General features: G+C 37.7%; 1 protein-coding gene across 5 annotated transcripts in view; it reads right to left on the reverse strand.

Annotated features, from left to right (window-relative positions):
- The window catches only part of LOC119134386 (collagen alpha-1(XIX) chain-like), a 76,620-nt gene extending 65,277 nt beyond the window's left edge, over positions 1–11,343 (reverse strand). For 3 of the 5 annotated variants that reach the window (XM_037271034.1, XM_037271033.1, XM_037271032.1), the window contains exons 1-9: positions 11,126–11,343; positions 8,890–9,011; positions 7,894–7,968; positions 7,699–7,798; positions 3,906–4,029; positions 3,350–3,625; positions 2,890–2,970; positions 2,016–2,135; positions 1,506–1,568 (exon numbers count right to left, since the gene is read on the reverse strand). In XM_037271034.1, the coding sequence (XP_037126929.1) occupies positions 1,506–1,568; positions 2,016–2,135; positions 2,890–2,970; positions 3,350–3,625; positions 3,906–4,029; positions 7,699–7,798; positions 7,894–7,968; positions 8,890–8,977 (927 nt within the window). In that variant the 5' untranslated portion in view covers positions 8,978–9,011; positions 11,126–11,343. The remainder of the gene's footprint in view (positions 1–1,505; positions 1,569–2,015; positions 2,136–2,889; positions 2,971–3,349; positions 3,626–3,905; positions 4,030–7,698; positions 7,799–7,893; positions 7,969–8,889; positions 9,012–11,125) is intronic. The other 2 variants (XM_037271031.1, XM_037271035.1) reach the window with 2 other exon arrangements.
- Between the last annotated feature and the right edge of the window lie 3,063 nt (positions 11,344–14,406).

Here is a 14,406-nt window from a genome sequence, read left to right on the forward strand (position 1 = left end):
TATTCATATGGCATTGTTGCAAATACCAACTTGAGACATATTTAGAATAGGATTGGATTGCTACGGGGGGGTTATGTGGTGCTGAGCGAAAGCCTATGTTTGAAAGTGGAGTGCAGTGCACAGTATGTTATCAGCCAACAAAGCCTCTTTTCCAACATCAGATTGGAGTGTGTATGTGCAGGCCTCAATAATGGTTTTCCTTACCGTCATTGATTTCATGTTCAAGATGGTAATAGGATTTGTTATGAATTTTGGCGGTCAGCGAGTAAACAAATGGTTCCAAGTATTGATTGGTTGAAAACTTGAAATTACATTTCAGGTGTTAACAATAGAGGCCAGCACCTCAAGAGTATCAGAACATAGTCAGGAGAGATAATGGAAAAAATAATGATAAAGTGCTTGTGTTTGTGAGAGTCATGTTGAAGTCTATCATGGGTATAAAATCACACCTACTTAGATACAATTATCTTTGAAGACAAAGATATAGACCAAAAGGGTGTTTTTTTGGGTTTTTTGTTTTAATCAAAGTGGTTGCTGTGCTGCATTTTGAATGAGGTGCATTTTGAATTATTGCACACTGAGTATTTCCCCCCAAAAATGTAAGGGCAATACTCGGGCTAAAACTTTTTCTAAGTATATGTACAGACCCCTATTTTTCCCCAAATACTGATCTTAAATAGAGTGTTCATACACTTGATTTTGCCCAGCTAATGAAGAGAATGGCGTATACTTTTTAAGACTTCACAATCCATTAGAAACCTATTGAATTCTCTAAAACTAAAGATTTTAAGGGATTAATACACTGGTTTTACAAGGTAAGCATTGTGATCCAAAAATAAATCTCTCTTCCCTCACTAAAAGCCACCCTAATCAGACACACTTAAAGTTCTTCGCTGTGACTTATTTTCCCACTCTATGAAAGGATTTTGTCTAATTCAGGTTATTTGCCCATTTTGTGTGGAGATTATTTTGTTAGAAAAATAATAATAGCAATAAGCAGAAGAATCATTTTTTGAAGAGATTTTTGTTGTGGTTGTCAGGCAAAAAGGCAGTATTTTTAGTCCAAGTCATTTTGTTATTAAGCTGTCATGAAAACGGGATGGTTCTCTTCAGCACTCATGCCAATTACAGCATTTGTGGAAAAAGTACATAAGACCACTCAACATGACAATCAAAATCATCATGACATCTTCCTTCATCTCTTACGTGTTACATGTTCTATGTTTAAATAAATTGGTCATACATATTTGTTTTTGTACTAAAATTTCATCTTTCTCATATTGACTGCATGCAGAAAAACTTGGTGTTAGTTGTTCAATTAACTTATATATGCATAATACAGTAGACCCCAACTAATTGTGAGGAATAGGGACCGTATTGCGAATGACCAAAATCCAGTTATAATTGATGCCAAGTGAAATTGCATTGTGGGGAAAAAATAATAAAATATTCAAACTAAAAACAACCACGAGAATGTTGCTGGTGGTGTTCACATTTAAACATACTTTTTCTCCCATGTCGCCTTTTGGTCCAGGAAGTCCAACTTGACCTGGAAGTCCAACATCCCCCTATACAATAAAAAGACAAAACATTAGCATTTTTAAGAGCAAATAATGATTGGATTAGATGACTGATTTTTTTTTTTTTTAACGAATCCAAAAATGGTGGCTTAGTGTGGAATTGGCCATCTGCTCCTCTCAGAGAGGACTCAATGCATCCAGGTTTGAATTTGCATTCCAATCTAGGCCTTATATTTGCAGTTCAAATAATTTTGTGTTATTAAGAATTCATAGCATGATTCCCCATGCTGAAACGATCAAGGAGCATTGGATCTGTGTTTATTATTATTTTATCACTATTATTCATCTACTAGAGGGGAAATGGGTTTCGGTCTAAATGTTATTTAACTGGACATTAGGCGTTTGTAAAGGATGGTCGAAATCATTGTTGACAGGGTTACTATAGACATTACATGTGCTCAATTATGCACCCTTGTTGCCTTAAATTGATTGTACCTTTACAACAGGACAGTGACATCTGTCATTTGGCTGTGTGGCAAGCTGAAACAGCATCTGTGGAAGCTGCACTGGAACTGGGGCTGGGGAAGTGTCATTAAATGTCTTCTTGGCTTCACACTGGATCAGTATAAAGAATACACCCATTTAGACACTTTTCTGATTCTACGGAGCAGTGTTGTATTCATGTGGTGCAAGAAAACACAATTGACACACAAGTCCGTGCATGACAACCCAGCACAAGTACCCAGAGAGATGAAATAATAAAGGTCAAAGGCCACAAACCATTGGAAATCATTGCAACATTAGTAGTTATTGATTTAAGGCTGTTTTTTGTGTTGTGGCCTTTAGTCCCACATGGATACCACATGGATTGTCCGAGACACCTAAAACTGCCCTTTCGGAAATCTTAAACCAGGTTTTCTGAGACAGTGATATTCTTTTCATCTCTTTTAATGAACACAACTATCCCCCTCTGTGATTTGTTTGTTTTTACACTTTTGTTTTTTGCTGATTTCACACTGTGAATGTTTCAAATATTCAAAGGCAAATTATCCATTGTGATGACTATGTGAAGTGCGTAATAAATAAACCAAATCAAGTGTGAAATGAGGAGTATCATATCAGGTGTTTATTTCAGATGGATATAGTTCCTCAGGTTTATATTGGCAACCTCGTGCCTTGTGCAGACATGGCTTTCTTCAGGATTCTGACTGGCTAAAAATGTGTCGTTTTGATAGTATGTGCTTCACATTATGCGAATGAATTTTATGGTATAAATTTCTAGGCCTTGAAGAATGCAGTCTACACATATCAACGGAGGGAAAAAAGAAACTACGGCCATTTTGGATACATTTACAGTGGGATGACTTACCTTTGGCTCAAGTATCTCGCAGCATGTTTCCATATCGACTATATAAGGATCACAGTATATGATAATTTGTTTGAGTTCAACCTGGGGAAAAGAGCAATCATTTAGTTGCATTGCAAAATTCATTTTAACACTGCGTCCAAAGAAACCTGGTAAATTCAGGTCACTTAAGGTTTTAGCTTCACCTTAAAATACATCTTACGCTGAGCCAAATTTGAACACTTCAATTATTGTAATGCGCTGACTCATGTATTTACATAAGAAGTGAACCTAAAGGTCAACTGCTAATGGAACTCAAAGCTACATTCTCGTCTGGCACACTCACTGACTAAAAGACACGGTTTAATTTTATCACTGTTTACTACAATCTTGAAAATAAGTTTAGTGTGCAGATAAAATGTTTGTTCCTTTCACGTATGCACCAAAATCTAGAAAACTGGAAACTTCTAGCTGCAAAACGTACATCTACAGGCCGTCCATCTTGTATTCGGGTGGCGATGAGTGTACGCCCACTCGGGTCAATGCCATCCCTTTCAGCAGTCAGCCTCCTTTCAATTAGCTTGCAGTCCATGTAAACGGAGACGATGTTGCTCTGTACAGAAAAGCTCAACTTGTGCCATTGGCGATCAAAAAGGCTGTGGAGGTCACGGCTCTTAAACGTGTAGCGGAGCACGTTTTTCAGCAGGCCTTGCGAGGAGAACTCCACCGCCTTCTTGCCGCCATCAACCACAACTGACACCTGCAGGAATAAAGGGGAGTTCTGAAACAACAACAAAAATTCAAACCCACCTATTCTTTTTTTCTTGTACAGTGCAACCTCTAAAGTCCAACACCGCTAATATCGGTTGTATAATTTAATGGCAGCATTTTCACATATTTCTATGAAAAAAAAACAAAAAGTTAAAAACAAAATGAAATCCAAACTAAAATTAGTTCAATCAAAAATTGTGTTTGAGTTAGGAGGTTCCACTACGTACTATGTGTTATGTAATGCTGGTTTTGACATGTTGGTTGACTACCTGAGTTTCTCCAGCCTGGTCGAATATCTGCCAAAGATACCAGCGGTCTTTTTTTGTAGTTCTTCTCACACGAAAGATGGTGACAAGGGAAAATTCACTTGGCAATCCATTTGGGAATACTTGTCTAAAAAAAATGAAAATAAGACTGTCATAGGAATGTTACCTCAATGACAGGAATATTATTATTTAAATAAAGTCAAAGTCTGCTTTATTGTCAATCTCTTCACATGTCAACACATACAAAGAGATCGAAATTTCATTTCCTACTATCCCATGGTGACAGGACATATTACACATTCAAGTAAACAATACAAAAAGTAAAAATAAGAAGGCACATACAATGAATAAATAAGAGCAATGAATAAATAAGAGCAACTTGGTGGAAATGGTGCGATCGTGCATACAGCAGACGGTCAGTATAATCGCGCAAACGTACAGGAGGCTTGTCTTAAGTGAATTAACAATCAACACAAATGACTGCAATCAATAAACCTTCGGCTTCATGAATAAATAAAGACGATACGTTTGATACCGTTTAGTTTGAAGACTTTTACACGAGCCTCCCTGACATACAACTAATGAAAACATATCGGCACAGATCCAGAGTCACACTAACCCATCTTTTACCTTGTCTGTGCTACCATGTGCTGCAGTTATTGGCTCATGGATGCTTCATGAAATGAAGACGCATGCTTATGCGTTTGACCTCAACTGCTCTGGAAAGTCGAATAACAATTTTGAGCCAATGAACAAATATGTGGAGAAGATGGACTATAGTTCATCGTATAGTCACTACACGATATAGGAAAAACAATATATTTTTTTACATCAGCACAACCACACCAGCTCACCCTTGCATGAATTACAGCCTGTTCAGTCACCCATTGCACATCACACATCTCTTTCAGTTTTATAGATTGCATTATAAAATAACAGGCAGTATACATTTGAAAAGTGCTCAAATAATGTCACGAAAACAAACTAAATCAAGATAAGCAAAAAATAGTACGACGGCGAGAAGGTCAATTGAGTAAGTTAGTTGGACCGTGTTCTCCTAAAAGGTTTGAAATTCGTTTTCATTCAAATATATCATCTCTATTTGCACTTCCGTGTTTCTGAATTTCATTGGGATCTGACTGTGAATAAAGCAAGACTATTTTTTTCTTTGCCCATTAGTTTTCCAAATCAGTGACTGAAATTGAGGAACAAATTTCTGCGTGTTTTGATCATTTTGGGCATACACTGCATTATAATAATAGCTGATCACAGAATACTTTGAGCACATACTTAATGTTTGTACCAATGGTTTTTCAAAGATGGAACAAGGAACATACAATAACATAATGACAACTAATAGAAACAAACTGGGAACATTGTGTAGTAATTCATGCAAACTGGGTCACAATGCAAGAAAGAAATTGTACTAAAATTAAGATTATGCTGCTGGATAGATACACGCAAACAACACTCAACAATGACTCAGAGTTATTCACACATCCTGTTAACTCCCCAAGCCAGCTCTTATGTCTTACTGTATGACATGCATGATCTCAGAGGGCCCAGAGGGTCAGAGTTCACAACCTCACCTTCACTGCCATCTGCGGCTAAATGGCCTCAACCAACTCTCAGAGGAGGTTGGTTTGCAAATCGTCCAACCGCCCTCTCTCGTTCTTTGACAACAAATATTAGCCATCATTTATTGCATGCCTACTCTGCCATAACATCACATTATTCATTCAATTTCTCATTCCCAAAAATGTACAACTAATTTACATTCACAAATGGAAATTCAACTATAACACAAACTGCAAACGGTGACATATTTTTTCTTGGAATAACAGTCAAGATGCTCATTCACTTCAGAGATGATGCGACAATGGGAGTGCAAAAATTTATGGGCTGTATAACTGAATGAAAAGTAGCAGTCAGAAATATCCCTCTCAGCAAATGTTGCATGTATGGTATTTTCAATAAAAGTGCTGGTTCATGAGCTAAAAAAAAAAACGAATTCAATTTTCACGAGTTGTGGCAATTTTTTCATTAACTTGCAAGATGTAGCATATTGTATCACGGCCAATATATGACGACACTTTGACAAAATGCCACTGCAATGCTCCCATTCCGGTTAAAGAAGCTTCCGTGTCTTTCAGGAAATCCTATCCAGGAGATTTTTTTTTAACGGAGCCCATGGAATCAGATTGCAACAGATGGAACAATCAAAGCTCAAATGTTACCCCAGTTGGCTCACATCCCTTTTGCAGATACACGATCCTGTGAGGGATCAAAGATGGCTCAACAAGGTGAATTGTCAAGTTAGATGTCCTATTCATGTGAACAAGTGCTTTAACGACGACTTAGCACAAGCCCACATTCGAAACAGACACATGCTCTGGAATAAACAGATCAGCTAATGACTCGGATCAGGAACAATTTGCAACTAGGAAGACATGTCATAGGATTTATTACACTTTGTATATGCTATTTAAAAAAAATCATTGACCAATCAGATCTTGTTGGTCCTGAATCTTATATTATTGATTATTCATGTAATCACCTGATATAAATTACAGTTGAATGTGACAAAGGTTAAAACAAAATGGAGAGAGGACAAGGCCAAACATGGCCATAAAGGAAAGACATTGAGCCTTAAGACCGTGCAATAATTTGTCACCTCACACAAATGCTCCTTGTCATGATCTACGCACCATAATATGTTTTACGGTATGGATCCAGCTTAACATTAGCCAGATGGAAAGTGCAGAGAATGTACTCGTGCACTTATCCGAACTAGATGTTAAAGGAAGTAATGTTTTAGTGGCTGTGGAGAGAAGGAGACCAGGAGGGAGCAAGCAAGGGAGGGCGCGTCCAGAGGGGCCTCACACTTGGTACTGCTCCCTCCTCAGCTGACACACAGTATCACCTGTCAAAGTACTTAGATAATTGGATATGAGAGGGATCACAGGCTCTCCACTATAACCAATGACACTGTCAGCAGTGTCATTGAGAAGCAGTGGACATGACGGGCAGTCACAGAGCAAGAGACTGAAGCAGAGGTAAATGTATTTTCAGCTGAATGACGGGACAGAGGGGAAGCATACCGCAAATCACCGGACGACATAAAGATTCTTTCACCTCACCCGAAGGAGAGCGGCGGTCACTACTCCTTGCGTGTCATGTAAAAGACTAAAAATAATTCTGCCTCACTGGAAGAATGCCAATATAATCTCCCTCCAACAGGACACAAAGAACATGAGTCTAACGAAGTCAGCTTCTACTCGATAGCCATACAAATCCGCTCACCGCGGTTCCACTTTTTTGCCATCAGCACATCTGTAGAATAAATACAATATTATATATTTGTTTTGTTCAAATGATTCATCATCTAAGAGCTCACCTCACTGTTTGCCTTTACTGGCTGAGGCAAATGAAAGTATTGCTCTGAGCAGTTTATCTGAGTTGCTTCAAGTCAAACGAATCTCGCATACAGCTATGTGGTCTTTAGTCACGCTTCTGCTGATGTTAGGAACTCCAGTGAACGGAAAAGCACAATGTGTGTAATAACATGGGTGTAAATCTCAATGGACGTTGCAGTTTCAGAGTGTTTACAGTCTTGGCTACACATGAGAGGCTTTGCATTGCATTGCACCAGAGCGGTACAAAGCAATACTTACAGTGACAGTGTTTACTGGCCTCTGGTAGCCAGACAGGCCATCTGTCCTCAAACATCTACACAGACCCACAATGAAACACAAACGCAGGTGTAGCACACACATCCGCAATATTTGCAACTCACATAGTTGGCTTGATAAGTGGGTCGCTTCCCAGGCGAAATGAAGGCAAGTCTTCTGTGACTGTCCCCTTTCGGAGAAGAAACTTTTCTGTGAGATCAAATCCTGGAAAAAAAAAAAAGAAGAATGTGGAGCAGGACATGTCAGTAGATTTTAATGTTGTGCTATTTACATTGCAGATTTTGTCCTTTGCTACATACCTGTGATTTCCAGAGTTTCATCAAAGCTATCAGAAAACCTGAGAACCTCTACATTCAGTATTGGACAGGAATCATCTGAAAGAAGACAAAAGATAAACCTCATGCCTCGCGTCTCCTGCTCTAACTCCAGCTCAGCTTTGTCCAAAAGTTTCCCTCAAAACCAGATTAAGTCCCTAGACATTTTGCTGGTAACTTTTTATTTAAAAAAAATACAGTCACCAGAGGGCTCTAAAACTTGTGTGATTTAGCGTCAAGTTACCAATGTTGCCAAGTTGGCAGCACCGCTGTGTGTAGTAAAGTCATTGGCAAAAACATCATCACAAAGTAGATCATAAAGTACTAATTAATTAATTAAGTACTAAGTAAGTCATAGATGGACTTGTTAAATTGGTCAAGTGGATCCCAAAATTATTTTCTGTTTTGTCATGCTACATCCCTTCATTGTTCACATTCCATTCACGCAATAGTGAATATTAGATCATTCTGCTTTGCAGTACGAACCACACGTTGTTGTTTTTTTATATTGGCATCATTAATTGTCAATCATTCACCCTTGTATAGGGAACTTTATTATTGATTAATCTTATATTCAAACCTAATTATTGATTGATAAACATTTGCATTGTGATGCATCTATGAATCAATTATTTCTTCCACGCCAAAACAGTGGAGGGCAAACAAAAACAATTCAAATGCTGTGTAGTACAAGAGCATGGAGACAATGCAGGTATAAATAAAAAGGAGTGTACCCATCATAAATGGACGACAGGTGAATGGGACCATATGGTAGAAAGGTCAACAAAACCAAGAAGTAAAACTAACAGGAACCAGCTGAGGTAAACAAAGCCGGAATTGAAAAAGCAAACATTACAAACAGATTTTAACTAAAATTAGTAGAATACTTGAATAGCTAAAATACTCCAGACTATTTGCACATACTTAGAAAATGATCATTTGTGAAAGAGGAGGGCAGAAAGTGGCCACCAGCGTACTTACCTGTCCGTTCATTAACTGCCATTCCGAAAATGCAACGAGTTAAGAGAAAAGTCCAAAGATAAGCAGTCCATCTTAGCAGGCAGGTCATGGCTCTGACACAATAAAGTTGTTTCCTTGAAAACCTTGAAAAAAAAACAGGTAAAACAGAATTTCATTTGAAACTCACTCTGCTTGACAATGAAATAGCTTACAATCAGTCTGTGCTGTTTTGGTTGTCTGCAATCATTTCCACTGCACTCTATTAATTATCCTCAAAAGCATTGGCTTCATTTTAAAAGACAGAGATAACTAAGCAATATGATTTATTGATGTAATTTTAATAAAACTGTCTAATTGTGCAGCTTACCGATCCTATTTTCAGATGCACTCTTATGACTCAAAAGCCTCTTTGTGCATCATCAAGTCCGACACAATTGGACCATTGACTTCTTCCATCTATCTTCTATACGGGGGTCACAGGCGTGCTGGAGCCTATCCCAGCAGTCATCGGGCAGTTGGCGGAGGACACCCTGAACCGGTTGCCAGCCGATCGCAAGGCACACAGAGAAGAACAACCGTCCGCACTCGCACTCACACCTAGGGGCAATTTGGAGCGCTCAATCGGCCTACCAAGCATGTTTTTGGGATGTGGAAGGAAACCGGAGTGCCCGGAGAAAACACACGGGCATGAGGAGAACATGAAAACTCCACACAGGGAGGGTCGGAGGTGCAATCGAACCCACTCCCTCCTAACTGTGAGGCGAACGTGCCATGGGATGAGGAAAACACTATAAGAACTATCACGGAGTGGTATACTTTTAATTTATAATACAACCACAGTACAGAGAGCAGAAACAATCACTTAACAATACACTACAAATGCTCTACTATATATTCTGCATCAAATGTGTGTATGTACATATATATATATACACTACCGTTCAAAGGTTTGGGGTCACAAAATTGTTTGGGTGACCCCAAACTTTTGAACGGTAGTGTATATATTTATTTAGATAATTATTTATAGATTATATATATAATCTTCTGTGTAAAAAATCTTATAATATATATGTATACTTATATTCATAGATTTTTTATAATCTTATACAAATATAAGATATAATTTATAATATTTAATTCATAATATTTTATTATAATAATATTTACACTACCGTTCAAAAGTTTGGGGTCACCCAAACAATTTTGTGACCCCAAACTTTTGAACGGTAGTGTATATATATACACATACATATTAAAAGTATACCACTCCGTGATACTTCTTATAGTGTTTTCCTCATCCCATGAAAGCATTCAACTTGGCTGTGTACGCGGCATTAAATCACCAGTGTTTTGATCTGCGTGCTGTCAACAGTGTTTTGATGAAGAGCCTTACATGAAAGGAGTGAACCGATAAACCTCAACTTGTGAGCATATGCAGAACCATGTGGGATGATCGCCTTGATGCCACTGTGGAGGAGGCAATAGGACTTTGTGCCTAAACATAAATATACAGCAAAGCGTGCGATGGATTTCAACATGAAGGGTTCTGAGTATATGAAGAATATATACATTTAGACTAAAAGCCACCTTGTATTCAGCTATGTGTGTAAGAGCACAAGAGGACTGAACTTGACCCAAAGGGACCAACCACACTGCACACAAACATTGCACTGCAGCCTGACAGCATGGAACTTTTGGCCCATTGGCATGATGGCGCTCGGGGATGAAGTGACAACTTGAAGTCAAGCATGGGACAAGTAGCACTACAGAGGTATCACGTTCCTTGTTTATGTGAAGGCGTGATGTTATTCTCAACACACCCTTACTTTAAGCAGACTCTTATGGGACATATTCTATGCACCATTCCACTACTTTGTTATATTTCACGTGCATATATTAAGGCAGCTGTTGAAAGTGTTTAAACATTCAGTTACTGAGTTCCATTGGCTGTCTAACTTATAATGACAGCTCTCAATATGTGTTTCTGAGTGCGTTCGGTGATTGGCTGCCTGACTTAATTTTTGAGGCTACTTAGCGCATAATTTCCTCGGGCTGTCCCACCTACATCCTATTTAGCTGAATTTCCACTCGGTACATAAGCAATTTAAAAATGGTCAAATTAACATTTTAGCGAAGCATGTTCGCTGAAAAGGGGAATAAAAAAATAAAAAAAGCGGAACAGATACTGTATGATGTTGTGGTTTAAAGCGCAAACGCAAAAATTGTATGCGTTAATTTATTAATGTTAAGTACTTACAGTTGCGGGGAAAGTTTCCTCTAATGCAGTAAGGTAGAAAATGCAGGAATCAGCGCATAGTCCATGTGAGATAACGATCAGTCCGACTGCGGGTTTGAGGACTTGGAAATAAGTCACAGTGGGATCGCCGGCTGATAGAGCTCCTTATTAGTTACAACCAAGTGGCCCTCCCACTCCACTATGTCATTCCACGCAGGAGACCTGCAGCAAAACAAACTCGCAACACCGACAACAAACTCACAAGTCAGCCAAGTGGACGAGCGCAAGCGCACCGGTTGTCAGCGTCATTCAAACTTTTTGGTTGATAAGGATGATAAGATGAGAGAATTATTTTTTTTCAATGATATTTATTTTAACATCCCCCTTGTTTACTATACGTACAGTTTTGATTCAAATGGTTTACCACAATATTTGTGCAGTCTGATTTTTTTTCCGATGTTCTGTATAAATTCAAACTAGTGACATTTTTCACAAAGAACAAACGTTTTTTTTTCTGCAAGCAATTTATCTAGTGGTGATTAACTTTTTAGGTTTGAAGGTGTTCATTAATCTGGAGAGAATTTCCACTTCTACCAGCGACATGTTTGGCATTAAACAATGTGATGTTGTCATCCAGGTGAATATGACCTTTTAGTATTTGAAAAGGCAGAGGAGTTCACTTTAATAGTACCTGAGAGTGGAAAGTCACTGTTTTTAAGATTAAAGATTGCCGTCACTGTGAGAATATTTGAACAGTTTTTTTTTCTTTATTTGTGTCCACTGTGAAATAAAGTTGACAGTAAATGTGGAAATGTGGGAATTGAGAAATCGTCATGTTTGATATTCTCTTGAAATAGTAATAGCACATAATTTTATATTTGAATTCAATCCTCAAACATTTAAAAACAATTTCTTCATTAAGTTTGCTCAGAGGTGCTACACAAATGTATCGTTTACTAAGCATAAACTAAATATTGTTTTAAAATGCACACTACAAACTGAAGCACTGGATAAAAGCAATTAACTTTTTATTATATTACATATTTAACACAAATGAATGGCCGTGAGCTCAAAATTAATCAGAAAACATACATAAACACATACAGAATGTATTACTAAAGGAAAGTCTTAGTTGTAGGTACAATGGTTCAACAGAATGCAATTACTTTGAATCCCGCATTGGGCCTGAGGCTCTACTAATGAGCCTGTATAAATGTGCTTGTGTACATCTGTAGATTATTTGTACTAGATCAGTTTGCCTTCATTTGTTCATTTGTACACTTTGTGTGTTTTTGCAAAAAGAAAAAATCAGTAAATGTTTGCCTTCAATTCAAATTCATTCCATTCAGAGTCTAAAACCATCCAAAGCACTTTTGTTGTAAAGCACCTGTCTTTATAATGTGTTACTAATCTCTGCGCACACACAACCATTGACGTTCATTTGCCAAGATGAGGAGACATGTAGACATCAACGTAGAAAAAAAAAAAATACAATTACGCATCGATTCGGCTTGCAGCTTCAGTACAATGGAGTCCTTATGCAATATGACCATATGATTGAAGTGAAAGAAAGAAAGTATATCAGCGGCAAACACTTCAAGGATAGCTGTGAGAAACGTGCTCTCGTTTAGAAAAACAAAATAAACATTCCCTGGTTTGAAGCAGGTGCTGAAGTCGCTGCAGAATAGTGGTAGACTAGGAATACACATTGTGAACTAGAAAAACAAAATAAACATTCCCTGGTTTGAAGCAGATGCTGAAATCGCTGCAGAATAGTGGTAGACTAGGAATATACACTCTAAACTAGAAATCAAAAGCACTGTATGATATACTTGATATACTGTACTCAATGAAAACTCAGTAATGACAGTGAAGATGAATATGAGACTGACAATATATTTCTATCTTGCTAGTTAGCTATAGCTAGCATACAGTAGTTCCGTAATTTTCTATTGTTGCCCTTGCTTTGGTGTCAAGTTTATAGATGTCTTAGTGTCCTTTATTAGATTGGGCACACATCAGCTTTTGTAGGCATTGCACAAATAGGGTGTCTAAATAGACACGCATTAAACACAATTCATCAAGTGAGACTGAATGAGGCAAAAAAACATGCTGAGGAAATTATAATTCCCCTGTGAGACAAAGTAGGTGGTGCAATATAAACAAGTTAATAATGTGCCATCCGTATTACCTGATATGGAAGTGTTTCTGCAAGTATAATGTAGGCCTTGTTTCCAGCTGGGCTAAAGTTGACGCCCCACTGAGAATACACATCCCGTAATTATTTATTTTCATCTTAATGTGTTGCACAACCGGCAAAGAATAACAGTGCAATGACAAAGCATTGTTCTTGGTGTATAATATTTCCTCTGGCTCGGACGCTTGCATGTGAAATATAAAACTGACATGTACGTTCAGATTACAGTCAACATCCTGTCTCAAGGCTAAATATGCAAACGTGCTTTCTGGTCACTGATAACGGACACATACAATTTGTTTAGCTTTAGGGTGATGCGTCAAGGGACTTTATTTAAAATGAGCGAAACATAAAGATCCATATCAAAAAGCCAAATACTAGCAAAGTATTAATGTACTGCTTGTGATAAATAGCATAATTTGGGGGATTTATTCTGAATACATCTACAGGAGAAAACAAGAGATAAAACAGCCAGCATAAAGGATGGGAAGACTTTAAAGAGAAAAAAATAATGAATACAGGTTTTTAATGCCAACGTTGTTGAAATACTAAAAATTACCCCAATCCTCGGTTCAGCATAATTAAGACTCGCATTAAACTTGGGTTTTGTAACAAACTAATTTGGGAATGAAACTATTACACATTCTGACTCCTATTTCTACTGTATTTCGCCACTGTAAACATTCACATAAATAAATATTATTTAATCATTGGTGAGAATGGCTGCAAGCCTTTCTCTGCTGGCCCCAACACTAATAGAACTGAACTACATTTACAAATTTATCGCTCAACGATGAAAATATTCTCTTCATTTCGTAGTATTTCTTAGCTGCACTGCTTCCACTATTGCATGAGAAAATTAACATCTTCTAGCAGGCTCATTGTTTCTTTCCTCTGATGGTTAGTTATTCAGCGCAAACCAGGTTTGACGTGGAAAACGTCTGAAAAGCAATCTTCACATATTGCTACATTTTGCAATCACCATCTGTGGTCAATTTGTATTTAATTCATTTTTTTTTTTTTTAAGTCTTTGTAATGTTATTAGAGAAATATTGATTCTGAACCATTCCAGACAGTTGCAAACTATTATATTGCGTATTTGTAT

The sequence above is a fragment of the Syngnathus acus genome, chromosome 15 (assembly GCF_901709675.1).
Source record: "Syngnathus acus chromosome 15, fSynAcu1.2, whole genome shotgun sequence".
Classification (NCBI taxonomy): domain Eukaryota; kingdom Metazoa; phylum Chordata; class Actinopteri; order Syngnathiformes; family Syngnathidae; genus Syngnathus; species Syngnathus acus.